Source organism: Garra rufa, chromosome 7 (assembly GCF_049309525.1).
Source record: "Garra rufa chromosome 7, GarRuf1.0, whole genome shotgun sequence".
In the NCBI taxonomy this organism is placed as follows: Eukaryota; Metazoa; Chordata; class Actinopteri; order Cypriniformes; family Cyprinidae; genus Garra; species Garra rufa.
Window position 1 is genome coordinate 31,364,605 of NC_133367.1, and position 26,915 is coordinate 31,391,519.

A 26,915-nucleotide genomic window follows, 5' to 3' on the forward strand; every position below is an offset into this window, starting at 1 on the left:
TCTAAGGCCTTTGTTGATGTCATTAAGGCTATTAGTGTCATGAACTCAATTGAAACCATTATAGTATTATGATTCATAGTATAGAGTGTTTTCACAACGCGTCATCAATCATCCATATTGGTGGCACTGAACGTAAACAGCGCCACTGAATCGAACAAAACTTGCATATTTTGCTTAGTATTGCTGCAGAAAATGATCAATTATTGTCACGTATTGGGCTGTACTAGTCGGTCAGACTAGGAAAAACCTTTGGAGAAGGCTAGTATAGACTGCCAACAAATCAAGGAGAGGAGTGCAAAAAACTGTGTGAGGAACAAAAGGCGTTTGTCTTCGGCCAAACTGAACCAGGATTTCCAGGGCAAGAATCTTGACAACATTCGTGTTTGTTCTTGTCGTTTCCAGTCAGGTACACTCTTAAAAATAAAGGTGCTTCACGATGCCATTGAAGAACCTTTTTTGTCTAAATTTGTTCCATAAAGAACCATTTAGAATCTGTTTCATGAAAGGTTCTTTGCTGCAAAAGAAGGTTCTTCGGTTATAAAAAGGTAAGAAAGAGATGGTTCTTTAAAGAACATTTGACTGAATGGTTCTTTGTGAAACCTAAAATGGTTCTTCTATGGCATCGCTGTGAAGAATCTTTTGAAGCATTTTAAGAGTGTAGGTGAAATATTAGGCTAATATTTTAATTAATACTGCTTACATATCTATATTATCATTACCTTAGTTTGTCAAAATAAAGCAACCTTTTCTGCTTACTAGTTCCTTCTCTATATGATTTAGCAGCTTCCATGCATGCTTTTTCACGTAGACAGCCTAAATTAGCAGAACAAGTTATTCAGTGGAACATTAACCATGCTGTTGTTTACACCCAAGTATCGCCAATAAGGCCGTGCATCTGGGTAACTGACCAAACCGTGATGTAAGGGCAAACCCTCCATTGGCGGACTCTCTCTGTAAACACACTGCAATGAAATATGTGAGTACACAATCAAATTATTACTCAAAGTGTTATTCAAAGTACCTACTCAGTGACTGACACTGTCTTTGTCATGGAATACACTTGATTGTTCACAGTTTCAACGTTTTTGTTTCCTTTTAAGTTATTTTCAAGATCTGAGGTAAATTCTGAGGCCATTGTTTACGTCATTAAGACTATTAGAGTCATGAACCCAATTTAAACCATTTTAGTATTAAGATTCATAGTATAGACTTTTTCCTGAGTAAACCATGCGCACCGTCATCACAAATTCTAACGTCAGATTGGATGCTCTTCTGTTCCGCTCTCCATAGGAACCTATTCAAATAGCCCCCATCTGTTCATTTTGCAGATGACGTCAGCAGCTTCGTTTCATCTACACACACATCTGACAAATGGCAGTCACTGCGATGTTGCCAAGTGATGGAGCCATGTCCTTTTTAAAAACATTTTAATAGGTTCAACGTTAGATTATCACTCGGAATATACGATAATTTGACTATACCCTGCTGAAAAAAACAGCTAATACCAGCCTAGGCTGGTTGGCTGGTCTTAGCTGGTTTAAGCTGGAAGTAGCTGGTTTTAGCTGGACTCCCAGCCTGGCCAGGCTGGTCAGGCTGGTTTTAGCTGGTGGTTTCCCAGCCTGACCAGCTAAGACCAGCCTGGAAAAGTGGCCAAAACCCCTCTAAAACCAGCCTGCCTTCCAGCTATGACCAGCTAAAACCAGGCTGGTTGACCAGCTAAAACCAGCCAACCAGCCTAGGCTGGTTTTAGCTGTTTTTTTCACCAGGCTAGAAACACTGGAGACTGGAAATGCAAAGCATTCTTCAGGTGAAGAGTCAGACGTGACTTCCGCGTTCAGGATAAAAACGTCTATAGAGTGTTTTTTACAACGCATCATCAATCAGCCGTATTGGCGGCACTGAACGTAAACAGTGCAACTGAATCGAACGAAACTCACATATTTTGCTGATTATTGCTGCTGGAAATGGTCAATTATTGTCATGTTTTGGCCTGTACTAAGTGGTCGGACCATGGAAAAGATTTTGAGACTGCCAAAAGTTATAACAAATCAAAGAGTGCAAAAAACTGAGGCACAAAAGGCGTTTGTGGTTGGCCAAACTGAACCAGGAATTCCAGGGCAAGAATCTTTCCAGTCAGGTAGATGAAATATTAGGCTAATATCTTAATTAATACTGCTTGTACGTTTCTATACTACCTATTAACTTTGTTTGTCAAAATAAAATAAAGCAACCTTTTTTGCTAAAAAAAGTAAGTCCTTCTTTATATGATTTAGCAGCTTTCACATGCTTTTTTCCGTGTTTTAGACAGCATAAAGTAGCAAAACAAAGCATTCATACTAATTAAACAATTTTAACATTATTCAAAATACTTACTCAGCGACTGATACAGTCTTTATCATGGAATACACTTAATTGTTAAGTTCACTGTTTGAATGTTTTTGTTATCTTAAAGTTATTTTCAAGATCTGAGGTAAATTCTAAGGCCATTGTTGATGTCATTAAGGCTATTAGTGTCATGAACTCAAATTAAACCATTTTAGTATTATGATCCACATTACTATGAATCATTGATGCTTTAAAGTGCTAAAAATAAAATAAAAAAATTCAAAAAACAACGTTAAAAACAACAACAACGTTGCCTCCAAACATTTTTTGAATTTGATTTTTGAATATTTTCTCTTTTCTCTTTAATTGGCCAATTTTGAGAACTGGAAGTTCTCTCAAATGTATTAAATATTTTATAGAGGGTTTGCCCTTCTGTCACGATTTCGTCAGTTAGCAGGATACATGGCCATATTGGAGATACATACATATTTCACCTACCTGACTGGAAATGATAAGAACAAACACAAATGTTGTCAAGATTCTTGCTCTGGAAATCCTGGTCCAGTTTGACCAACCACAAATGCCCTTTTGGGCAAACTTTTGGCAGTCTATAGTACTCCATGTTTTTCCCCAGTCTGACCTATTAGTACAGCCCAAAACATGACAATAACTGATCATTTTTAGCAGCAGTAATCAGCGAAATATGCTAGTTTCGTTCAGTTCAGTGGCATTGTTTAAGTTCATTGCTGCCAATATGGACGATTGATGACGCGTTGTGAAAACACACTTTTGAGCGGGCTCTCTCTGTAAATGTGCTGCAATGAAATATGTAAGTACACAATCAAATTATTTCTGATTAAATGATTTTAACATTATTGAAAATACTTACTCAGTGACTGATACAGTCTTTGTCATGGAATGTACTTAATTGTTCACGAACGTTTTTGTTTCCTTTAGGTTATTTTCAAGATCTGAGGTAAATTAGCCATTGTTGCTTTCATTAGGGCTATTATGAACTAAAATTAAACAATTGTAGTATTCTTGATCTTGGATACTCACTATTTGTAGGTTATGAATCACTGACACTTTAAAAAGTGCTGAAAAAAAAAAACATGAAGAAAAGTTAAAAACAACAACGTTGCCTCCAAACACCTTCGATTGCTTCAACACTGTGTTTATGGATCTGCATGAGATTTTAGAATATTTTCTTTTGAAAGGACATATGGATGCACTGAAAAAAATTATTTTCTTACTTAGATTTATTATTTTCTTTACTTAGATTTTTTGTCTTGTTTCCAGCCAAAATATCTAAAAATTCTTACATCAAGAAGGATTCAGAAAAAACAAGTCAAAATGAAGTGTGTTTTTGCTTGAAACAAGCAAAATAATCTGCCAATGGGGTAAGAAAAATAATCCTATTTTTTGTTTGATATCAGATTTTTTTGCTTACCCCTTTGGCAGATTATTAGGGGCCAAGCACCGAAGGTGCGTAGGCACCTATTGTATCCGTTCTGTTTCCTATTATTATTATTCTTCTTCCGCCGCAAGTCTATGGCAGCCCATAGAACCGCTTGCGGGAAAGTTGTATAATTTGGTCACTTGTCGAAACTTTCACTTTCTTTTTGCTGATAAAATTTGAACCGTAAGCCACAAAATCAAAATTCCAATTTTCTCTGAATCCTTGGGTCATGCCGAGTCAAATGAAGACCAAAATTCAAAAATCGTAAGTTTTTTTTTTTCTATAATTAATTGTTTGTAAAACTCATCCTAGACGGTTTGTCTGATTTTCACCAAAATTGCCTCAGATCATCTTCAGACCATGCTGGCAAAAAGTTATGGAATTCAAGTTGATTGGATAAACCGTTCTCGAAAAACGCGCTAATTAATTCTACGAAAAGCGTTCAAAAATGGAAGTGAGGCCATATCTCCGCAACGCTTTGGAATATTGAGACCAAACTTGGTGTGTGTTATAACAAGCATGACCTGAGGCTACCTGCATTGTTTCGTCACAGTGCCACCTAGTGGTCAGGGGATATGAAAGTTGGCTATTTTTGCTTATAACTTCTTAGTGCTTTGGCCAAAAATCTCAAAACTGGTCCCGTTATATTCGGAGGAGCATGCCGAGTCGAACCATATCCAATTTTCCCATGTCAGCCATTTTGGGTGTCGGCCATTTTGAATTTAGCTTAAAAATGCTGTATCTTGAGAATGGATTAACGTATCGTTTCGACAATAATTACAAAAATGTTCAGCACCATGCCCTGAATGTACATAAAAATTTTGGGGCCAGCGCCACCTTGTGGTCAAAAGTTATAACGAAATTTCGAAATATGCTAATAACTTCTGTAAAAAATGGCTTATTGTAATAAAAGTGATCTCAAAATATTCCTTGGGTCAGGCCGAGAACATTGATACCAATTTTGCCAAAATTGGCCTAACTTCCTGTCCGCTATTTTGATTATTGTATAAAACCTACTTTTTCGAACTCCTCCTAGACCGTTAGTCCGATTTTCCCCAAATTTGACTCAGATCATCTTCAGACCATGCTGACAAAAAGTTATGGATTTCGTGTCGATATTCGAAACCGTTTACATTTAACGCATCAACGAATTTGCTGAAAAGATGCCAAAGTGCATCTGAAGCTGTATCTCTGCAAAGCTTCGAGATATTTGCACCAAATTTTGTATGTGGCATTGTCACCTCACAGTGATTACATCACATTAATTTGGTAACAGCGCCTCCTATTGGTCAAGAGTAATAAACCATTAACTATCAATTATAACATTTTCAAAAATGCTAATAACTGTAGATTGCATTAGCCTATTGTAATGAAAGTGGTCTCAAAATATTATTTGGGTCATGCCGACTACATATATACCAATTTTGCCACAGTTGATTAAACTACCTGTCCGCCATTTTGATTTATGTTGAAAACCTACTTATTCAAACTCGTCCTTAACCGTTTATCCGATTGTCACCAAAATCGAGTCAGATCATCTTCAGACTGTGCTGACAAAAAGTTATGGATTTCATGTTGATAAATGAAACCGTTTTCGTACAGCGGCTCTACAAATATTAGGCTTGATGTGAAAATGATTCTGAGGCTTTATATCTGCAAAGCTTTGACATAAAGACACAAAACTTTGTGTGTGCCTTTGTCACCTCACACTAAACACACCACATTAATCTGATAACAGCGCCACCTGTTGGTCAAACGTAATAAGCCATTAAATCATATCAGTAGGCGTTCTACATCATTATTCAGTCGTTTTTACTAAAATCTTCTTAAAAATGCTTCCTTTTACTTATTGTTGCAGTTGGTCTTCTGTTCCTGCCATCCTTAGCTCCTCATTTTCCCCTTTGAGTGCTTGGCCCCGTAATTGCTGCTTGCAGCTATATTGTTTCTTGTTCTAAGCAAAAACTCACTTAATTTTGACTTGTTTTTTTCTGAAAACAAAAAAGTATTTTTGTAAAAATGTTTTCTTGATTTAAGAATTTTTAGATATTTTGGCTGGAAACAAGACAAAAAAATCTAAGTAAGAAAAGAATTTCTTGCAGTGTATGAAAAATCAAGAACTAGGTACTTCTGAGTACTAGAAATACTCTCAAATTACTAAAATATTTTATTATTCTAGCACTCATACTTCTACCATGTCAGCTCAACCAGAGGTTCCCGGCTCAAATTTTTGATTTAGTTAATATTTCTTTAGGATTTCAAAAGCAAAGTTTATTTATAATGAGAATCTAGAAGGATATTAAAACATCTTGAGTACTTTTATAGTTACAGGCACGCAAACTTCAGAAAAATTTGTATTATAATATTTATGGCACTCTGATTTCTATTATTTTCTACTGTGTTGATAGAAAATGACAAGATATTTGTAATTTCATCATTTTTTTCTTCTTCAGATAATTCTCTGTAAAAAAAAAGAAAAAGTATGAGCTGTATGCAAAATGACCCCGATTTGGTTTTTGACAGCCTTTTGGTTCGAAATTGTGTATAATTGTCCGGTTTATGCATAGAACCGCATTATTATCTCCTTATCTCTGGGACTGAACAATCAAGGGCCTTTAAATTGAAGATGCCAAAAGAAAAGTTTGTTAAGAACCAAAATCTAAACGGATATATCTTTAATATGTCTTGTTACAGGCATACAAACTTTTGCCATTTTTAAACAGTCCCCATTAGCATATCATGAAACAAAAATGGCTAAAGTCAACAGATTTTACTAACAGACTCTGTGTAAAAATAAAGAAATGAAAATAATTTATCTCCAAATCTCAGGTGAATATTGTCTTTCTGACCCCCCTCTACAAAATACTCTTAATATACATCTGTGGCATTTAATATTTAGGCTTTTATGACTATATATGTTTGTCTTTCTACAGAAAAAAAATTTGAGCTGGGGAAGTTTCCAAAATGTGGTTGATCTGACACGGAATGCCCATGCAGTATTTCTAGTAATTACAACAACTGTAATATACATTGTTGCACACATTGATGAAACTTCATGACAAATTCATGAATCAGCAGGCTGCACATGAGGCCATGCGAAATTTATTGAATGCAATTGAAATCGAACATGTTACTTGAACAATATGACAGCACAGCGCCTGAAAGAAAATAAAAGAGAGAGAGAGAGAGAGAGACGTGCTGGAGAGATTAGAGAACACACACTGTACAGTTTTCTATCGTGCTCATTTACAGTTAAATAACCTTCGTTTGTGGCTCGAAATACCATTTGTTTCCAGTGGTACCATTCTAATGGATAGAAGATGTCAGCTACTGTGTATTCAGGGCTGTGCACATATTTCCATTCCAAACACCGACACATCACTCAGACTACTCGAGAAATGTTTGAATGGGAGAACAGGTGTGCAAGTTAATGTTTCAAGAGGCAAGCACCAAAATAACTGCAATTTTTACAACACCCACTGAAATAAAGGGCATGAAAAGAAAGGCCGTTTGTTCGTCTGGCAACAAAGCCTCTACCCGTATATAGCCACATTCTGCCTTAAAATTATTAAAGGTGCAATCACATTTAGCTACTGTAGTTTGGCGAATTTTTGCTGAGTCATTTCATTACTGGGATTTTCGCTTGCAGATTTCGCAAAGGATTCACCCAAATTTTGCGCTTTAGCCAATAAAAAGATGTTTGGTTTGACAAACAACCTATTTCCAAATGGTGGCGTTTCCATTAACTAAAATGTAATTTTTTTTACATTAAGGAGCGATAATGTGATTTTTTCCGTACACCAGTTGACCTGTAAATGCAAATCCTTTTCCGAATTTCCCAAAATAACATCTCATGTGATTTTTAAAAACTTTTTTTGCGATATATGTGAGTTTTTGCCAAAAAAGACTGGTTTGCTGCGTATTTTCAATTCGCAATTTCAATTTGCGCAATTTGAGGGGTAATGGAAACGCAGCTACTGTTACCAGTGGACCTTTTTGCCAATGAAATGTAATATTTTTACCAAAATGATGGAACATTTTGCCAGATAAGACCATTCCATTACAGACTTGCACAAAACTTTAAATTTTATAACTGTTGAAAAAAAAATTATTGCGAAATGGCAGCGTTTCCATTAACCGATGTTATGTGACTAAAACGTCTTTTTTTTTTTACCCCTTATATTTGTGAACGGCCATGTGTGAGGTGAGTTTTTTCATACACTGGGTGACCTGTAAATGGGGAAAAAACTGATTCAATTGCAGTTTTGCTAAATATTCCTTTTCTGAATTGCCTGAAAAACCACTTTATGTGATTGTAAAAACTCTTTTGCAATATATGGGAGTTTTTGTGAAATTTACGTATTTAATTCGCAATTACAGTTTACACAATTTAAAAGGTAATAGAAATGCAGCTACTAGGCATGTTTCCATTACAGATTTGAGCAAAACTTGGCGATATTTTATAAATGTCGATTAAAAAGTATTGCGAAATGACGGCGTATCCATTAATTGATGTTGCGACTAAAACGCAATTTTGTCCTCTTGCGATAAGTCATGGTTACAGATTTTGTGGAATTTTGGTTATATTTAATCAAATGTGCTTTATATGGGAATGTTTACGAAATTTACGTATTTTCAATGCGCAATTTCAATCTGCACAATTTGAAGGGTAATGGAAATGCAGCTAATGTTACCAATAGACCTTTTTGCCAACGAAATGTCATATTTTCACCAAAATGGCTAAATAAGACCACTTTATTACAGATTTGCACAAAACTTTTGCAATATTTTATAAGTGTCGATGAAAAACTAATGCGAAATTGCTGCGTTTCAATTAACCAATGTTATGCGACTAACTGTTTCTGGGCATTTATAGTACATAAAAAAATGATGATGTGTTTTTTTTTTTGTACAACAGTTGACTTTTAAATGCGAAAAAAAAAAACTGTTTTCATTGCAGTTTTGCAAATATATTCCTTTTTTTGAATTGTCTTAAAAATCACGTTGTGTGTTGTAAAAACGTTTTTGCGATATATGGGAGTTTTTGCAAAACTGACATTTCCACTGGGCATATTTTAAATTGCAATTTGTAGGGTAATGGAACCCTATCTACTGTTACCAATTGACCTTTTTGCGTTTCGCTAGAGAGGACCACTCCATTACAGATTAGCGCAAAACTTTATTTTATAAACAATATTTTATAAATGTCGATAAAAAACTACTGCAAAATGCCGGTGTTTTCATTAACCAATGTTTTGTGACTAAAACGTCATTTTTTTACCTCTTATACTTGTGACCAGCCATGTATTAGGTTTTTCTTGAAGGTTATAGTACATTAAAGAGTGACCATGTGTTTTTTTTTTGTACACCAGTTGACCTGTAAATGGTAAAATGGTTTCAATTGCAGTTCTGCGAAATATTCCTCTTTCGAATTGCCTGAAAAACCACCTCATGCAATCTCAAAAAAAAAATTGTGATATATGTGAGTTTTTGCGAAATTGACCCGCTTCTATTTGGCGTATTTTCAATTCGCAATTTAAATGTGTGCAACACATTTAATGTGTGAAACACAGCTACTGTTACCAATGGACCTTTTTGCCAACCAAATGTCATATTTTCACCAAAATGACAGATCATTTTGCTGAATAAGACCATTAAATTAGATTTGCGCTTTTGCAATATTTTATAAATGTCAAAATTTCGAAATGGCAGCATTTCCATTAACCAATGACTAAATGTAATTTTTGACCCCTTATACTTGTGAGCGGTAACGTATGAAGTGTTTCTTGGAGGTTATAGTACATTAAAGAATGATTGTGATTTAAAAAAACAAAAAACGATTTCATTGCAGTTTTGCGAAATATTACATTTTTCAAATTGCCTGAAAAATCACCTTGTGAGACAAAAACTTTTTAGAGATATATGGAATTTTTGACGTTATCATTGGGCAATGTCATATTTTTATAACGGATCGTTTCGCTAGATAGGACCATTACATTACAAGCTGTGTTTCCATTACCCTTTAAATTGCGCAAATTGAAAATACGCCTAATGGAAACTCCAATATATTGAAAAAAAGTTTTTACACTCACTTGAGGTGGTTTTTCAAGTAATTTGAAAAATTTGCGCAAAACTTTGGCGATATTTTGTAAATGTCGATTAAAAAGTATTGCGAAATGACGGCATTTCCATTTTTTCCTCTTGCGATAAGTCATGGCAATGGATTTTTGTGGGATTTTGGCTATTTTTAATTGAATGTGACCTGTAAATGCGAAAACCACCACCTCATGTGAGCGTAAAAACTTTTTTGCGATATAGGAGTTTTTGCTCAATTGACGCGTTTCCATTAGGTGTATTTTAAATTCGCAATTTTAATTTGCGCAATTTGAAGGGAGACGGAAACACAGTTACTGTTACCAGTGGACCTTTTTGTCAACGAAATGTCATATTTCACGCTAGATAGGACCATTCCGTTACAGATTAGCGTAAAACTTCTGCGATATTTTAGAAATGACGATAAAAAACTATTGCGAAGTAGCGGTGTTTTCATTAACCATTGTTATGCGACTAAAACACTTTTTTTCACCCCTTGACCATGTGAGCGGCCACGTATAAGGTGTTTCTCAGATGTTATAGTACATTAAAAAGTAAAAATGCGATTTTTTTCGTACACCAGGTGACCTGTTTTTTTTTTTTTTTTTTTTTGTCGTACGCCAGGTGCATTCTCATTGCAGTTTTGCAAAATATTCCTTTTCCGAATTGCCAAAGATAAAACCCCGATTGTAAAAACTTTTTGGGGATATATGGGAGTTTTTATGAAATTTATATATTTTCAGTTCGCAATTTGGTCAATTTGAAGGGTAATGGAAACGCAGCTACTGTTACCAATGGACCTTTTCACCAACTAAATGTAATTTTCACCAAAATTTTGCTAATATGATTGCACCTTAAGGGGGAATGCTAACAGACTGAGATTCGTAACATCTTAAAATGCCACACAGACTCCAGTCATACAAAATGCGGCATGTCTTAACTCCTTACAAACAAGTCAAAAAATTATTTTTGTTAATTAAAATAATTTACCAATCTTTAATTTAGCCCTCAGTCTCAAAACACGGAAATGGCTCCAACAATCTGGTAAAATACATCTTTTGGCAAACTGCTTTTAATACTTTTGCGTGACCCGGGATGGGGAAATACTTCAGATCAGTCACCACAAGCATACAGTATACAAAAGTATTTTGAAAATGATTATTACTCCAGCAGAGGATGTTACTTCTCTTCATTCATGGAAATATCATTCAAACAATTCAGTCAAGGATAATCCGCCTGATTTTTTTTTTTTTTTTTTTTTTAATCGCACCAACAATATATCAGAAAGGTTTGGTTTTCTAACCCCTAGTCTTATTTAAGACCTTTTATGAAAGATAAATATTGATTAAATAGATCATAATGCTGAATATTTCCATCAGTCGGACCCCAAAATATATATATAAAAAGCAAAAACACCTACAGGAACGGAATGAAACGAATTCACAATCCTGCTGTGAATCAATGCCATTAGGTTATGTTAAAACCCATCAAAAGTGGGTTCGGCCTGCAAACTAAACCACTCACTGCACATTAGCACGCCGGTTAATGTATACTAGATATGACAGGATTCCCTTACAGTACTAAACCGTTATGATCACGAGCTATGCATGTGAGAACCTTTCCAGAAGCAGCCGTACAATCATATCAGGACAGTCGTAAAAAACAAACCAAATAAAAACAAGCTTAAAATATAGACAAAAAGGCCACACGTCAACATATGTGCGCGATTTCTGTACAAACTAAGAGAACATTCAGTGCTTTAGTGTACCAAATTAAAATAACAGGTCATCCATGACAACAACTTCTCATTATTTTCATCCTTTTTTGGCACATTTAAATAAAAACGACACGTACGACACATGACTTTGATCCATTCGCCACCCCATAGAGTTTTACATTCCAGTTGTGCATAATTTTCGCAATCTTGTGTGTCTGAATGACAACTGACGGAAGTGTTTAAAAAGTGTTGTAGGATTTGATTATGTACAAACAAGTGCATTGAGATTGTATACGTCCGCCATCGGGAAACACTAGGACTTAACGGCCGCTACTTTCTTCGGCGTTCCTGGTTTTTTGGTCTGCCACAGGTGGCTGTGGATCGTGATGGCGTCGACGTTTGCCGACATGGTCTTGGCAGGAATTTGGCTGAACTGTTTCCTGTCTGAGTTGTACTTGTAGAGGCCGTCGATCATCTTACGTGAGATGGATTTAGGGCCGATGCCAGACAACTTGTTGATCTCCTCCGTGTCGGGGCTGTAGGTGTAAAGCGAACGGAACTGGCAACCCGAATCCCGGAAGAGGATCAGGAAGTTGTTGGCCCCGCATTTCTCCATTTCCTTGAGAAAACAAATACATGTAATGAATCAAACTTACAGTCGAAAAGAAATGAAGGTTTTGAGGAAAACATTCCAGGATTTCTCTCCATATAGTGGACTTCAATGGGAATCAACGAGTTAGGTTAAAATTGCAGTTTTAATGCAGCTTCGAAGGGCTCTACACGATCCCAGCCGAGGAATAAGGGTCTTATCTAAGGAAACGATTGGTCATTTTAGCTCTGTGATGCGTGTCTAATGGTGCGTTCACACCAGATGCGAATGACGCGTTAAGCGTGAGTGATATACATGTTAAGTCAATACAAAGATGCGATAGACCTCCCTGCGGCGCATAACGTGTAATTTGCGCAAATCTCGCAAGTTCTTCGCAAGAACTTTGCTGAAAATTCGCGCCGAAAATCAGGAGCTTGCTCTAGTAGTGACGGAGGCAGAAATATGAAACAACAATGGAAGCCAAAATACTTGATAATGTCAAATTTAAACAACAATTGCGATATTATCGCAGACGATACCCCTAGTTCAAGCATGGTTAGTTCTTTGTCTGTTTTCTTTGGTTCAAAAATGTAGGGTAGAGCAAAAAACTTTTTTCATTTTCATTTTCTCCTCCAACTTCAAAATCGTCCAAGATCGTCGTTTGACCTTTTTTTTTTGTAAAAGGGCGTTTGACTTTCTTTGCACGTTTGCTTTGTAAACACTGGGTAGGTACTTCTGCCTACGTCACGCATGACCTTTCCAACGTGATTGCGTAATGCGTGTTAGTGCAAGATGAACATTTGTGGTTAAAAAGTATATAGTATAAAAGTATTTTTAACTATTTTTAGAAAATGGCCAACGTTTCACTATATAAGACTCTTATTCCTCAGCTGGGATTGTGTAGAGCCCTTTTGAAGCTGCATTGAAACTGCAGTTTGGACCTTCAATCCATTGATCTCCATTGAAGTCCACTATATGGAGAAAAATTCTGGAATGTTTCCCTCAAAAACCTTAATTTCTTTGCGACTGAAGACAGAAAGATATAAACATCTTGGATGACACATTATCAGGAAATTTGTATTCTGGAAGTGAACTAATCCTTTAGTAGTAAAAGTAGTAGTAAAAGTTGCAAAATGAACATGCTTACCTCCAAAATCTTGTTTTTCTGTCCCTCGTTGACTTTGCCGGCCAAACAGCAATGCGCCAAAGCATTCTGAATTATATGCTTATTTGACTTTGCGCTGGGCTCCTTATATAATTTAGGACCTGCGTTAAACAAATAGAGGTGGTATTATATAATGTCAGAAAAAAGTTGTACTTTCGGAGTCTGCTGATCACCCTCCAGGCCTCTAGGCGGCCATTTCAGACCATTGTCACCTAAAGTTCTGAGCATGTTTTATATATATATTTCACTTACTTATGTTCAACTTCAATATGTTCAAATGTTTGGGCAATTAGAAAAGCTAAACTCCCCTACCCATGATTTTCTGGTAATCTTGAAGACATTGATTAGCATGTTCAGGTGCGGTTGATTAGGGTTAGAGTTAAACTCTGCAGAAAAGTGGAGATTTGAGGATCTCAAACTTAGATGTAGACAGTATTGTTCAGATCTAATATACTGGCTCCCTCTGCCGGACTGGAGGTGAAGCTGCAGCCTTCAAAACGGAAACATTTTAGTATTTTAACCTGTGTATTCAGTATTGGAGGTCAGTGAGGATGTGGTTGAACCATTCTCCCAGTCTTTCTCTCCATTACGGCTGCTGGAGCGAGTGGGCGACAGGCAACCGTCCGCTGAGTCAGGCCTACTGGGAGAACATAAAAAACTTGAGTCCTGCAATCCATCAGATTCTGACAAGAATAGGGCTGATACATCTACTTACAACAACTGCTCTCATGCAAAATCAAGAAGTGACTGAATTGAAGGATAAGTTCACTTCCAGAAAAAAAATCCTGATAATTTACTCACCCACATGTCATCCAAGATGTTGATGTCTTTCTGTCTTCAGTTGAAAAGAAATCAAGGTTTTTAAGGAAAACATTCCAGGATTTTTCTCCATATATTGGACTTCAATGGGAATCAACGGGTTGAATATCTAAATTGCAGTTTCATTGCAGCTTCAAAGGGCTTTGCATGATTCCAGCTGAGGAATAGGGCTCTTATCTAGTAAAACGACCTGTCATTTTCTAAAAAAAAAAAAAAAAATTAAAACTTATATAATTTTTAACCACAAATGCTCACCTAATCATGTTGGTAAGGTTACGTGTAACATAAGTGGAAGTACCGACCCAGAGTTTACAAAGCAAATGCGAAAAGAAAGTAAAAAAGTAAAAAAACTATGTTGGATGTTTTTTTTCTTCACCCTACCCTACCCTTTTGAGCATTTGTGGTTAAAAAGTATACAAATTGTAATTTTTTTTTAGAAAATGACCAATCGTTTTGCTAGATAAGACCCTTTTTCCTCATCTGGGATGGTGTAGAGCACTTTGAAACTGCAATTTGGACCTTCAACCCGTTGATCCCCATTGAAGTCCACTATTTGGAGAAAAATCCTGGAATCTTTTCCTCAAAAACCTTAATTTCTTTTCAACCGAAGAAAGAAAGACATAAACATCTTGGATGACATGAGAGTGAGTAAACTATCAGGAAATGTTTATTCTGGAAGTGAACTAATCCTTTAAAGCTATTAATCATAGATGATGTTTTTCATGTATTGATTTAAATTTCCATTGTATCAGCATCAAATGAAAAAAAAAAAAAAAAAGTGAAGTATTTGAGAAAGCAACAGAATATTAAATGCCAGCATTGGTCTTAAGGTTAATTAAAAAAATATATTATTTTAACAGCATTGTGGAAGCCTCTAAATAAGCCTTTCACTAAAGTGTAAAGTGCAGATCTTTATTTTTGTGTTTTTGAAGTTTCAGTGCCATTCAGTGCCAGTGTGAAGGTTAGTGGCCTTGAATATTTGCTTGTTTAATAATGACAAAATTAAACAAAAAAGCTGTGATGGGTGAACTATAATAGCCATCTTTATTGTTCAAAGATGGGGGATCATTCCTCGTGTTGCTGCCAAACTCAAAGCAAAACAGGATGTTCTTCTTGAATAGAAGATGGAAGCGCAAAGAGTCTTATCCGACCATGACTGACCTTCTATTTCTCACACGAGAAGAGCTCAAAAAGAAGAAAAGACTGCCAGATGCTAAGCTATTGCTTCTAAGAAGCAAGAACATTCAAGAATACGAAGGAAAAAATACAGAAAATTCAAAGGACACTGGGTTAGTATTGTATAGGAAAGCTACAGGAAGTAAACATATTCTCATTCTACTGACTTCTTAATGTGCTTCTTACCTTTGTGTTTTCTTATCAGAGTTGACACTGTCATTATCTCCAAGAGATGCCAGAGACAGGCTGGACACTGAAAAAACACGAGGTCGTGAACCTAAATGCAAAACACAAGCAGGACCCACAGTTACACAAGACAACAGCAAGCCCGCCAAACTTTGTGTTACCCTCGTAACAGTACAGCTCTTTGCAATTAAATACAGTCTCTCTAACTCCTTCAAACTGTGTAATCACACACAAAAGAGCCAGATTGGTTAAATAAATTTGAATTAGTTCAGGGAGATTCCTTTGAAATTAGTTGGAAATTGGTTAGAATAGATATTTAGAGCAAGAAAAGTACTAGAGTACTTGTTAGAAGGAAATACAGAGGGATGCAGTGAGCTGGACGGGAAAAGGCTGAGAGTAGCACAAAGCATGCAATGCCGGGCTTTGCCGATAGGTGGCACCCTTTACCTGCCGTAGCCCTGACAGGAGTCCTAGGGGACTCCATCACATCTCTGTGGATGGACTTGGGCCGTGGTTTCCTCTGTTTGGCCCCCGCAGGCCGCGGTTTGACAAGCGTGTCCATGTCCTCCATAAGCTTCAGCTGTTTTCTCCTCAGGTACTCCTGCTTGATAAATTCCCGCCGGGCTTTGTCTTCCTCCTTCTTCATACGGTCTTCTTCTGCTTTCAGTCTGTGGGACAAAAACAGGTACTGGAATTAAGAAATGGGGGGGAGGAGTTTAGATGTAGTGATTGACAGCTAGGGCTGGGTGTTACCTGGCCTCTTCTTTCTTTTGCTCAAGCTCCGCCTCCAGTTGTTGTTTCCTCTGCTGGCTCTCCCGTTCTCTTCTTAGTCTTTTCTCTAGAAGCGCGGCTCGCTTCATGGCCATGCTGTCCTCTTCCTTCATATCATCCTTAGAATGTGAACACATCATCAGAATGGACATTAAGAATCTTATGTTCAGGTCTATCAAGTATCTAAACAAGGAATCTAAAGGCCGTTATTGATGTGACCATGCTTTACTGTTCAGACTCCCTGCAGAATGCTAACACCATGAATAAATTATTTATTTGACTTGGTTTTCTGACCTAGATCAAACAGCTGCATTTTCTAGGGATCTGTCCCAAGCTAACCTCCTTCTGCGACTAAAAATAATTTCATTATAGTCACAAAGCAGAATTTTCCTGAGCTAAAGCTATGATGATACACCATTTTGGGTTAGAACTATGGCCTTTAAAAGATCAAACAGCTAGATTTTTGAAAATGTGTCAGGCACTTGCCACCGCAATGCTAAAGTGTTCTGGATAGTTGCTAGGGCATTGTTAGCTGTTTGCTAAGATGTAAAGATCTGTCATTAATTACTCACCCTCATGTCGTTCCAAAACCAGTAAGACCTTCGTTCATCTTCAGAACACAAATTAAGATATTTTTGATGAAATCCGTGTGCTTTCTGACCCTGCATAGACAGCAATGCAACTACCATGTTCAAGGCCAAGAAAGGTAGTAAGGAGAATGTTAAAATAGTCCATGTGACATCAGTGGTTCAACTGTAATGTTATGAAGCTCAGAGAAAACAAAAATCATGACTTTACTCAACAATTTCTTCCACGGCCCATGCAAAAAAAAAGGTAGAATAAAGTTGTTAGTTTTGTTTTCTTTGCACACAAAAAGTATTCTTGGTAGCTTGGTAACTACCTTTCTAGGCCTTGAACGTGGTAGTTGCGTTGCTGTCTATGCAGGGTCAGAAAGCTCTTGGATTTAATAAAAAATACATTAATTTGTGTTCCAAAGATGAACGAAGGTCTTACCGGTTTGAAACAACAAGAGGGTGAGTAATCAATGACAGAATTTACCGATCAAATCAAGGATCATCTGACATTCATATCTACCTTGAAGAAGAATCCACAGCACATTTTCTGCTCATCATCCAGATTTTCCCCTGATGTCTCCTTCTCGCCTTCCTCTTCCAACACTTGTCCATCCAGTGGCTTGAGAACCGACAGTGGAACCTCAATCAAATTTTTATTGGCCTGAAGGGCGAAGTCAATTGGCTCGGTGGGAGTGACAATGACAGTCTCCATTACGACCTGCGACAAAACTTCAGACACACTCGATTCCACTGCAGGCTTAATCTCAACTGTTGGCTTCTTCAGCTGCTTCCTTTTCTCAGTTGGTTCGTTCTCTTTCTTGTTCTCCTCTCCCATATCTTCTGGCTCCTTGGCTGACAAGTCAGCATCTTGGGTTACAGCCTCTTTGGTTGGGGAGGTGATGGTCCCAGAAGAACATTCAATGGACAACGACTCAAGGCCTTGTTCTAGGTCCTTGTCTGTGGCTTCCGCTCCTGATGGTGGTTTCTTCTCACTTCCCAAATAGGAAAATGTGCAGGAAACGGACTGAGATGGAGAGAACCTTCTTAAGCGTGGTATGCTGTCCACTGATTGTGGAACAGTCAGGACTCGGTTAAAGGGAGTGATCTTTAGCTCACTGGGTCTGGGTGTCCTTGGTGTCTTGGAATGGAAAGAAGCAGACTTCCTCTTAAGGTTTGTAGGGGAACGGTGCGTAGCTCTAGGAGAATCTGCAGGTGAGGGAGAGCCCGAAGAGCGTGCTCCACTCCCTCTAAGCTCCCGCACCTGCTTTTGTGGCGAAGGTTGATGTGGCGACACAACCCAAGCCTGTTGTTCCCGCATCTGCATGATTACTTCCTGCTGCTGGGCTAGCCTCTGCATCTCACTTTGTAAGAAGCTCAAGGAAGAATTGAGCTTCTCAATGGAGCGCGTGTACTCCATCAGATCTGCCTCAGAGGTACTATCCTCACCCATAGATTTCACTGGAGACTTGACAGGCTGAGGTGTCTCCACCGGCGTCTTGCTTCCTTCTGAACTGGGAGTGTCTGCCTGAGAAGGTGAGGTGCCATCTACTCCTTTCCTCTTGACAACTGTTAGGAAAGCACTGCGTCCCATCTTCTGACGGTGTCTGGTAAAAGCTGCCTCTACTTTCTTCTTCTGAGCCTCGATGGCTCGACGCTTCTCCTCGAGTCTCATGCGAAGCTGCACCATTTCCGCAGCCATGGTCTGCGCCGGGTCCTTGGATGGCTGGTGTGCAGGGCTGACCTCAGGTGAAGGAGCCCAAGAAACTGAGTGAGGAATGCCAAGATCTGAACCATCTGGTGTTGTGCTTTGGGAAGCAGCACCTTTGGATTCTACGTTTGGATTCAGTTTGCGGAATTTCTGCTCTGCAAAGCTGGTCATCTTAATCCCAGGGGTAAAAGCAGGGTTGCTTCCGGCAGGAGACTTGCTGCTTAGGCTGCTGGGACATGGGCTTATAGAGCCCTGGCTATGGGAAGGTCTTACCTCAAAGTCTTGATCCGTGTCAAGCTCCATGCTAACAGTACAATCCCTAAGGGATGAGTCCTCATCTAGGGTCTCTTGGATGTCCTCCGTCCGCACATGGATGCCAGTGTCTACTTCAGTCGTGGATGTGCTAGCAACCCCTTTGGATGTTTCTGAAACTGAGTCTAGCTCGCCGTTCTTTGCTTCGGGGTTCAATTCAGTTTTGTTCTGGAGGTGGAGAAAGAAGCCCTCACTGGGTGCATGAGCCCTGGGGCTCTGTGATTTCTTCTCTGAGTTGTGGATGATCTCAAGGGCCTCCTCTATACTAGGTGGCCCTGAGCCATTTAGACGGCCGTTATGATTTCCTGACAGGCTCTCCGGACAGCCTTCCTCCTCAATACCCATGTTTTTGCCATTGACAGGCTGAAAGGACAGGTTTCTCTTGATGCCCCTGGTGCCGTGAGGCATCTTGAAACCAAAACCTTCAGTGCTGACAGACCGAGTCATTCCTCGCCCAGTAGGTGTTTGATTGGTGTTCTCTTTATCAAATGGGATTTCAAAGGACACTCCCTGAGCAGCAGACCTGCAGATTGAAGAGAGGATGGTATCCAATGGCTAGTTTCAAAGTCTTTAATTCTCAATAATGAGATGAACTTGCACTTACTTCTTCTCTTTGGGCCAAGTACCCATGAAGCTTTCCACAAAGGACATTGAGGTTGATCTCTTGATCTCACCTGTATAGCACAAATATAACTTATAGTATGAGATTCATTTTAGATTAAGACTTGCTTTTTTGTTAGCAAAAAGCATTTTCAAGGTCTTTTTACTTTACCTGAGCCTGAAGTCTGTGGTTGAGGTCGGAGAGGGAGACTAAGAAGACATAAATTATGAATATCCATCCAGTTTTGCATTTAAATTTCAACTGCTACATCTAAACTTGGTTCGAGATGGCCACTGTCCTGCAGAGTTTAGCTCTAACCCTAATTGAACACACCTGAACCAGCAAATCGAGGTCTTACTAAGCATGCTAGAAACTTCCATGCAGGTGTGTTGAGGCAAGTTAGAGATAAACTCTGCAAGACACCGGCCCTTCAAGACCAAGTTTGGATACCCCTGTGCTACAGACATTCAAAGCCTGCGAGCCTTCGAGGTCTACTGTCCTGCAGAGTTTAGCTTCAACCCTAATCAAACACACCTGAACAAGCTAAATAAGATCTTCAGGTTTACTAGAAAGTTACTGGCAGGTGAGTTTAATCAAGGTTGGAGGTTAACTCTGCAGGAAAGTGGACTTCGAGGGCCAGAGATGAGAACCAATGCAATAAAGCTCAAGTGGGATGTTTTCAATAAAATAGACATTTGATATACCTTGGTCTGTCCGGACTAGGAGGTCTTTCCATGAAACTTCTCTTTGTGACTTTTGAGATGGGCACAGATGGCAGATTTTTCAGTAAAGGGACTGGGACTATAAATGACAATAGAAATGTGTTGGTTAACACCATCGGCTAATAATTCTGGGAAATACATTCTGTTGGAATATTAATTTACCTTCAGTGTCCAGCACCTGAGGCTGGACGAATGGTGGCTTAACAACTTCAAACCACCAGAAGAGCTCGGCCATAAACACAAGATAGTTATTCTGATAAAAACAAACAAACAAACACATTAGCTTGCATTGAAAGCATTTGTTCCAGAATTATTTGCAATCTTGTGCAAAACCAGCATGTGTAATAATCATTTTCTCCCACAAGATGTCTCTGCAATTCTGGTAGTGCATGAACGGACACCACCTGGAGACAAGACTGTCCTTTCCCTTCAAATTTAATTTTATAGCTTAGGAATGCCAAGGGATATATTATACTGTACAGTATATATAGCTTTTTTGGTCCAATAATGCACACAATCTTTTTGCACTATGGACAACATCTTTATGCCACGACTACAGAATTCATGACCTTGAATTCGTAGAGGTACCTGACATGATGAAAAATGCCTCTGATACACTATTCCCACTCAGCAGAATTTACACCTAGCAGTTTAAAGGCACAGGGTAACTGCAGCAATTATCCGAGACCACTCCCAGAAGGCATTACCTCAGCATTTTAATTGACTTTCAACAAAGAGTCCTTGCTCTCTTTATTACCTAGAGTAGCTCAAGACCTTCAAAGCAACATCTATTCCATATAACCAAATGATAAATTGATTTATTCATATAATCCAAGGCATCAATTGTTAACCTTGCAACAGCCTTAATATAATAACAAGATAAAGCCACCCACTGTCAATTAATTAATCCACTCCATTGTGAAATTTGCACACAACCTCACTGGTTTTATGCAATTTCATGAAACCCAATTTACCACTGCTATTGGCAATAACTAAAGGAAAAAATAAAGGGGTCCACTGGCAACATTTGTACTGAGTGGTTGAGAGAGCCGGAGCAGGCGCATATTTGCACCCAGATGGTGTTTAGCACACGCGCCCTCTCCCCCATCTGCCTGTATACGTACTTATTCACACACAAGGCGTGAATGTATTATTAAAAGGCTTATCTGTAGGTTTAAGGAATAAAAATGTTGCTTTTAATTTAGATACGTCAAAAGTGTTAAGAAAAGCTTTCGAATTGCATCAAAAATAGCTTCATTTGTGCTCAGAAGATGAACAAAAGTCTTATGGGTTTGGAAAGACATGAGGGTGAATAATTAATGACAGAATTGTCATTTCATTGGCTGAACTATCTCTTTAATCCAGGGTTTTTATAACTTTTTACAATACAGTTGAGAGCAGACCTGAAATAAACATGACGTGAATGAGATCAGGTCACAATACAGTCCAGATTCAAACCTGCATCTCACCACATGAAGCACATGTGCTAAAAGCACTGAACATTTTAATAAAAGGATGCAGCTGGGATTAGATTAGCTCTGACAGAAACTGGGTCAAGGTTACAGCTCAGTGACCTGCTCCCAATTCTACTCATATTTCTGGGATTCAGCTCTGAAGTCTGGCACTGTATCAGACGCTGCTCATGTCCTCTAAGCAGAGGCTGTTAGGTGCTAATAAAACCCAACACGGTGTGAGATTTTGCTACTATTTGTGGAATAAGCGTTTAAACGAAAACCAGGTGGAACCAGGTAGCATTGCTTTCTGTTTAGAGTTTCTACAGTCATAAACAACCTAGTTGTGGTTTCGTAAGTGTGGCCAGGTTTCCATATCCTTACCATAAAATGCCAAACTACATCTCCACATTCTCCTTCCACAGCCACTAAATGGAGTTCAACAGCACTGGCACAAATGTCTGTTCCATCAACATCTCAACAAGAACCAAAGGCTTCACGGTCAACACGACCGCAAATCTTGACAGCAGATGTTCTTTCTCTCCAGTCCAGAGAGGAACGAGATCAAAGACATGAAGACATAACATTCAGAACGAATAAAAATGGTCTTCACTTCCATCTGATCCCAAGAAAAAGTGTTTTACAACAGACAAAGTAGTCTGAAGGTAAAGATCTCAAGTTATTTCAATTCTTGAAGGAAAAGTTCACTTCCAAAATGCCAATATCCTGATAATTTACTCACTCTCATGTCATACAAGATGTCTTTCTGTCTTCAGTCGAAAAGAAATGAAGGTTTTTGAGGAAAACATTCCAGGATTTTTTTCCATATAGTGGACTTCAATAGGGATCAACGGGTTGAAGGTTCAAATTGCAGTTTCAGTGCAGCTTCAAACAGCTCTACATGATCCCAGCCAAGGAATAAGGGTCTTATCTAGTGAAACGATTGGTCATTTTCCAAGAAAAATCCAAATTTATTTACTTTTCAACCACAAATGCTTGACAAAGTTGGAGGTAATAGTTACATGGAGTTTTTCGCCAAACTCTACTCTACCTTTTTGAACCAAAGTACACAGTCGAAGAAATAACCACACGTGACCTCTCCAACGCAATAAACATTTATATACTTTTTAACCACAAATGTTAATTTTTTTGGAAAATGACAGATCGTTTCACTAGATAAGACCCTTATTCCTCAGCTGGGATTGTGTAGAGCCCTTGAAAGCTTCATTGAAACGGCAAATTGGACCTTCAACCCGTTGAACCCCATTGAAGTCCACTATATGGAGAAAAATCCTGAATGTTTTCTTCAAACACCTTAATTTCTTTTCGACTAAAGAAAGAAAGACATGAACATCTTGGATGACATGAGAGAAAAAGAAGAAAATCTTCCAAAAGGAAGTATTTCACATAGCAAACCACAGAATCAAAGCAAAAAATAGATCTAGGCTTAAAAAAAACATCTTTCTGTAGAAAAGCTCTTGAGATCTTTGCACAATGGGTTATCTAGCGAACCACGGTTCCTATATTTAAATATCTTCTAGGCAGTTTTAATGTGATTTTAGTGCTGTTTTAGTCATCCCCACCAGTTTCTAGAGAATCTGCTTCTATTGGGAGATTGGTTTAAGCACCAGCGTTTGAAGGCAAGCATCACGCTTTTGGCTTTTGAACAAGAATAAATCCAACTCCCACAGGCTACTGCGAGAAAAGAGCTCCAAATAACAGCATCTCATCCAATCGCATATGTGACCCTTGACCACAAAATCAGTCAAAAGGGTCAATTTTCTGAAACTAAGATCTATCATCTGAAGGCTGAAAAAATACATTTCCATTGATGTATGGTTTGTTAGGATAGGATAATATTTGGCCGAGAAACAACTATTTGAATATCTGAAATCTGAGGGTGCAAAAAAATCCAAATATTGAGAAAATTGCCTTTAAAGTTGTCCAAGTGAAGTTCTTAGCAATGAATATTACTAATCCAAAATTAAGTTTTGATATATTCATGGTAGGAAATGTACAAAACATCTTCATGGAACATGATCTTTACTTAATAACCAAATGATTTTTGGCAAAAAAGAAAAGTGCATTGTTGGCCGTTGCTACACATCTACCCGTGCTACTTAAGATTGGTTTTGTGGTCCAGGGTCACATGTGTCAAGGCCTAAGAAATTTGACAAACCTTGACCTACAGTTATAAACGCATCAACCAATGAAACATCAAGGCAAGGAACTTGAGGAACTTAAGGTTCTCCTTTGGCATCTCCTATAAATGAAACCAAAATCTAGATGCAAGGCTTACTTTGATGGACGAATGAGCGTAGAGCATGTCCTCTAGACTGAAGTGGCAGCAGTGGTTCAAGTGCTCCTTGCAGAAGTCCTGGATGAGCTGCAGGTTGTACAGACTGTCTGCCAGTGACATGGTTTCCTTCAGGCAAATGTCTGCAAATCAAAGACGATTCAAAGTGCTAATCAGGCGCTACTCACTGACTCCGGCCTATTTGGCAGATTTGACAAGGACTCAACCAATCACAGAGAAGCCCGTTAATCATGGAGTCACATGAGTCATGTTTGCCTTTGGAGATAAATGTAATCGCATCCATCATTTGATTTCACAGCTAGGTGGAAAATCAGCTCTAGTCCTCTTCATCATCACTGTGATTAGATTAATATGGAGTTCAGGATGATTAAAGTCACTTAAATGTTTAGGATTTCTCAATGAGTAGTATAAGACTATTGTATGCACTAATTCAAAGCAGAATAGCTGAAACTAGTTTATAGAATGTTTAAAAAATAACATTGAAAGATAACACAAGTTTGTTTCCTTTCAATGATCCATTTTCAAAGTTTCTGAGGTTAAAGATATAAGGAAAAAAAGAGGAGAAAGCTAACAGACTGCTTTAAAAGGTAGGTTTGTCACCAGTTTGTTATATTTTACAGTTTGTCAGCTGATAGAAGATTTTGTAGGCTTTGCATACATTTGCACCCCTTGAAAGCCTGAAACCACAGAGTCTCTTACATAACAAATCCCAATACAACTCCTGATTATATTTACATTTTTTCCACTTTTTCCTTTTTTCACAATTTTCAATGGTTTTGTTGTGAGGTGTTATGAAACAAAAATCTGGGATTCAACAACTTAAAATACTGGGTAACACTTTACAATAAGGTTCATTAGTTAAACATTAGTTAATGTATTAACTAACATGAACTAACCATGAGCAATACATTTGTTAATGTATTTACTAATCTTTATTAACGTTAGTTAACGGAAATACAGTTGTTCATTGTTTGTTCATGTTAGTTCACACTGCATTAACTAATGTTAACAAAATTTTAATAATGTATTAGTAAATGTTGAAATTAACATTAACAAAGATTAATAAATGCTGTATAAGTCCAGTTCATTATTAGTTCATGTTAACTAATATGGTTAACTAATGTTAACTAATGAACCTTATTGTAAAGTGTTACCAAATACTGCATAATATTTTTTAAATATTGTGAAAGAAAAAAAATCATACATTTATAATTTTTGTAAATAAATAACTTTGCATTACTACATTTTTAAAAATAATTTAAAATCACACAAAATACACTATTATTGTGGATATTGCTTTTTATGATGAAATATTATCTTGTTTAATATTTAAAGAAATATTGTGAAAAAAATAAATAAATAAACTTTTATTACTATAATTTTAATAATATAAAATATTAAAATAATACACAAAATTATTGTGGATATCGTTTTCTTTAATGAAAAAAAACATTTATACATTTGTATAATCTTGTACAATATAAAAGTTATAAACATTATATTTGATTATACTGATTTTAAAAGAAATGTGCTTATTGTATATTCTGAACTATTTTTTTTAAATATTGTGAAGAAACGAATAAAATAATATTAACTTTTATTAATACTTTAAATGTAAAAATATAAAATATTAAAATAATACACAATATTATTGTGGATATTGTTTTTGATGAAAAAAAAATTATATTTGTAAAAAATATATAATAACACACACTTATATATTAATAGTAATACAATATATTAACACAATAATGATAAAAGTAATAAACATTATATTTGGTGATATTTTTAGAGATCGACCGATATATCGATTTACCGATATTTATCCCGATATTTAAGCATTTTACCATAATCGGTTATCGGTTTTGTAATATCGGGTTCACCGATAAACGCCGCCATCTTGTGGGCGTTTTGAGAATTACGCGCATGATCGCCATTGCAGAACGGCGTCTGAGGGGAAACAACAACTGCGTGCACAGGTCAAGTATATTTACTTGCTTTGCTATATTTAATAAACTTTATTTAACATAACAGCTATTAATGCACAAATTAGATGTGTTACTATAAATGACTGATATGTAGTTTATGCAGCTTGGCTCTAAGGAATAAAGACGAACTCACAGAGTCACGCTAGATAATCCGTCAAATCCTGTCACAATAAAGACGTAACTTTTCCATGAATTAAATAATATACAGCCATGAATAGCGCCCTGCACTGGCCTTAAATCTAAGCCCTAGTCCGGCCCTGGCCCGAGACACACAGGCTGTAGCCCTGCCCTTGTCCGACAGCTTATCAATATTTTTGGGCCGAGTCCGAACCGAAGCCCGTCTTTTTTCCGCCAAACAGCTTATACTGTTACAGCCATTAAAATAGACCAGATTTGTTTTTGATAGAAAGTTTATGTTTTTTCTAGGGCCGGGACTCGATTAAAAAAATTAATCTAATTAATTAGAGGCTTTGTAATTAATTAATCGAAATTAATCGCATTTTAATCGCATATAAATATTTGACCTGAGAACAGCGAGAAGTAAGTTTTTTCATATGGATTTTTAGTATACCATTGAATAATGACTGAATACATAAACTTAAGCAACAAAATATTGTTTATTTTTGTTCAACCAAGTCCAACAGACCAGTGCAATATTGCCATTAAGTGTAGCAATAGGATACAGTGTTTCCCCCTAGGTTTCCATACTTTTTTTCTCGGTACTTTACCCTACTTTGTGTAATAACGAAAACATTTATTTCAGTGAAAAAATAAGTCCAAAACTCTCTATTTTAACATTTTGAACAATAGGGCTTTACAATCTTTTGCTATTTTTTTTTTTTTTAAGAAACTCTTGTGTTTTAATTTTTCTCATAATCAAATGAAAGCATAAACATTTATTTATTTTTAATCAAATGAAAAATAAACCTTTTTAATTTTTGGCA

The 26,915-nt window shown here is 37.2% G+C and overlaps 1 protein-coding gene across 1 annotated transcript in view; it reads right to left on the reverse strand.

Annotated features, from left to right (window-relative positions):
* Positions 1 to 6,867: 6,867 nt before the first annotated feature.
* Positions 6,868 to 26,915, reverse strand: part of camsap2a (calmodulin regulated spectrin-associated protein family, member 2a) — a 49,664-nt gene continuing 29,616 nt past the window's right edge. The window contains exons 5-18 of the mRNA XM_073843669.1: positions 25,867 to 25,933; positions 23,966 to 24,105; positions 20,378 to 20,468; positions 20,198 to 20,294; positions 19,671 to 19,702; positions 19,497 to 19,566; positions 17,393 to 19,415; positions 16,280 to 16,416; positions 15,974 to 16,194; positions 15,527 to 15,593; positions 15,326 to 15,391; positions 13,867 to 13,982; positions 13,328 to 13,446; positions 6,868 to 12,210 (exon numbers count right to left, since the gene is read on the reverse strand). Coding sequence (XP_073699770.1) covers positions 11,905 to 12,210; positions 13,328 to 13,446; positions 13,867 to 13,982; positions 15,326 to 15,391; positions 15,527 to 15,593; positions 15,974 to 16,194; positions 16,280 to 16,416; positions 17,393 to 19,415; positions 19,497 to 19,566; positions 19,671 to 19,702; positions 20,198 to 20,294; positions 20,378 to 20,468; positions 23,966 to 24,105; positions 25,867 to 25,933 — 3,552 coding nt within the window. The 3' untranslated portion in view covers positions 6,868 to 11,904. The remainder of the gene's footprint in view (positions 12,211 to 13,327; positions 13,447 to 13,866; positions 13,983 to 15,325; positions 15,392 to 15,526; positions 15,594 to 15,973; positions 16,195 to 16,279; positions 16,417 to 17,392; positions 19,416 to 19,496; positions 19,567 to 19,670; positions 19,703 to 20,197; positions 20,295 to 20,377; positions 20,469 to 23,965; positions 24,106 to 25,866; positions 25,934 to 26,915) is intronic.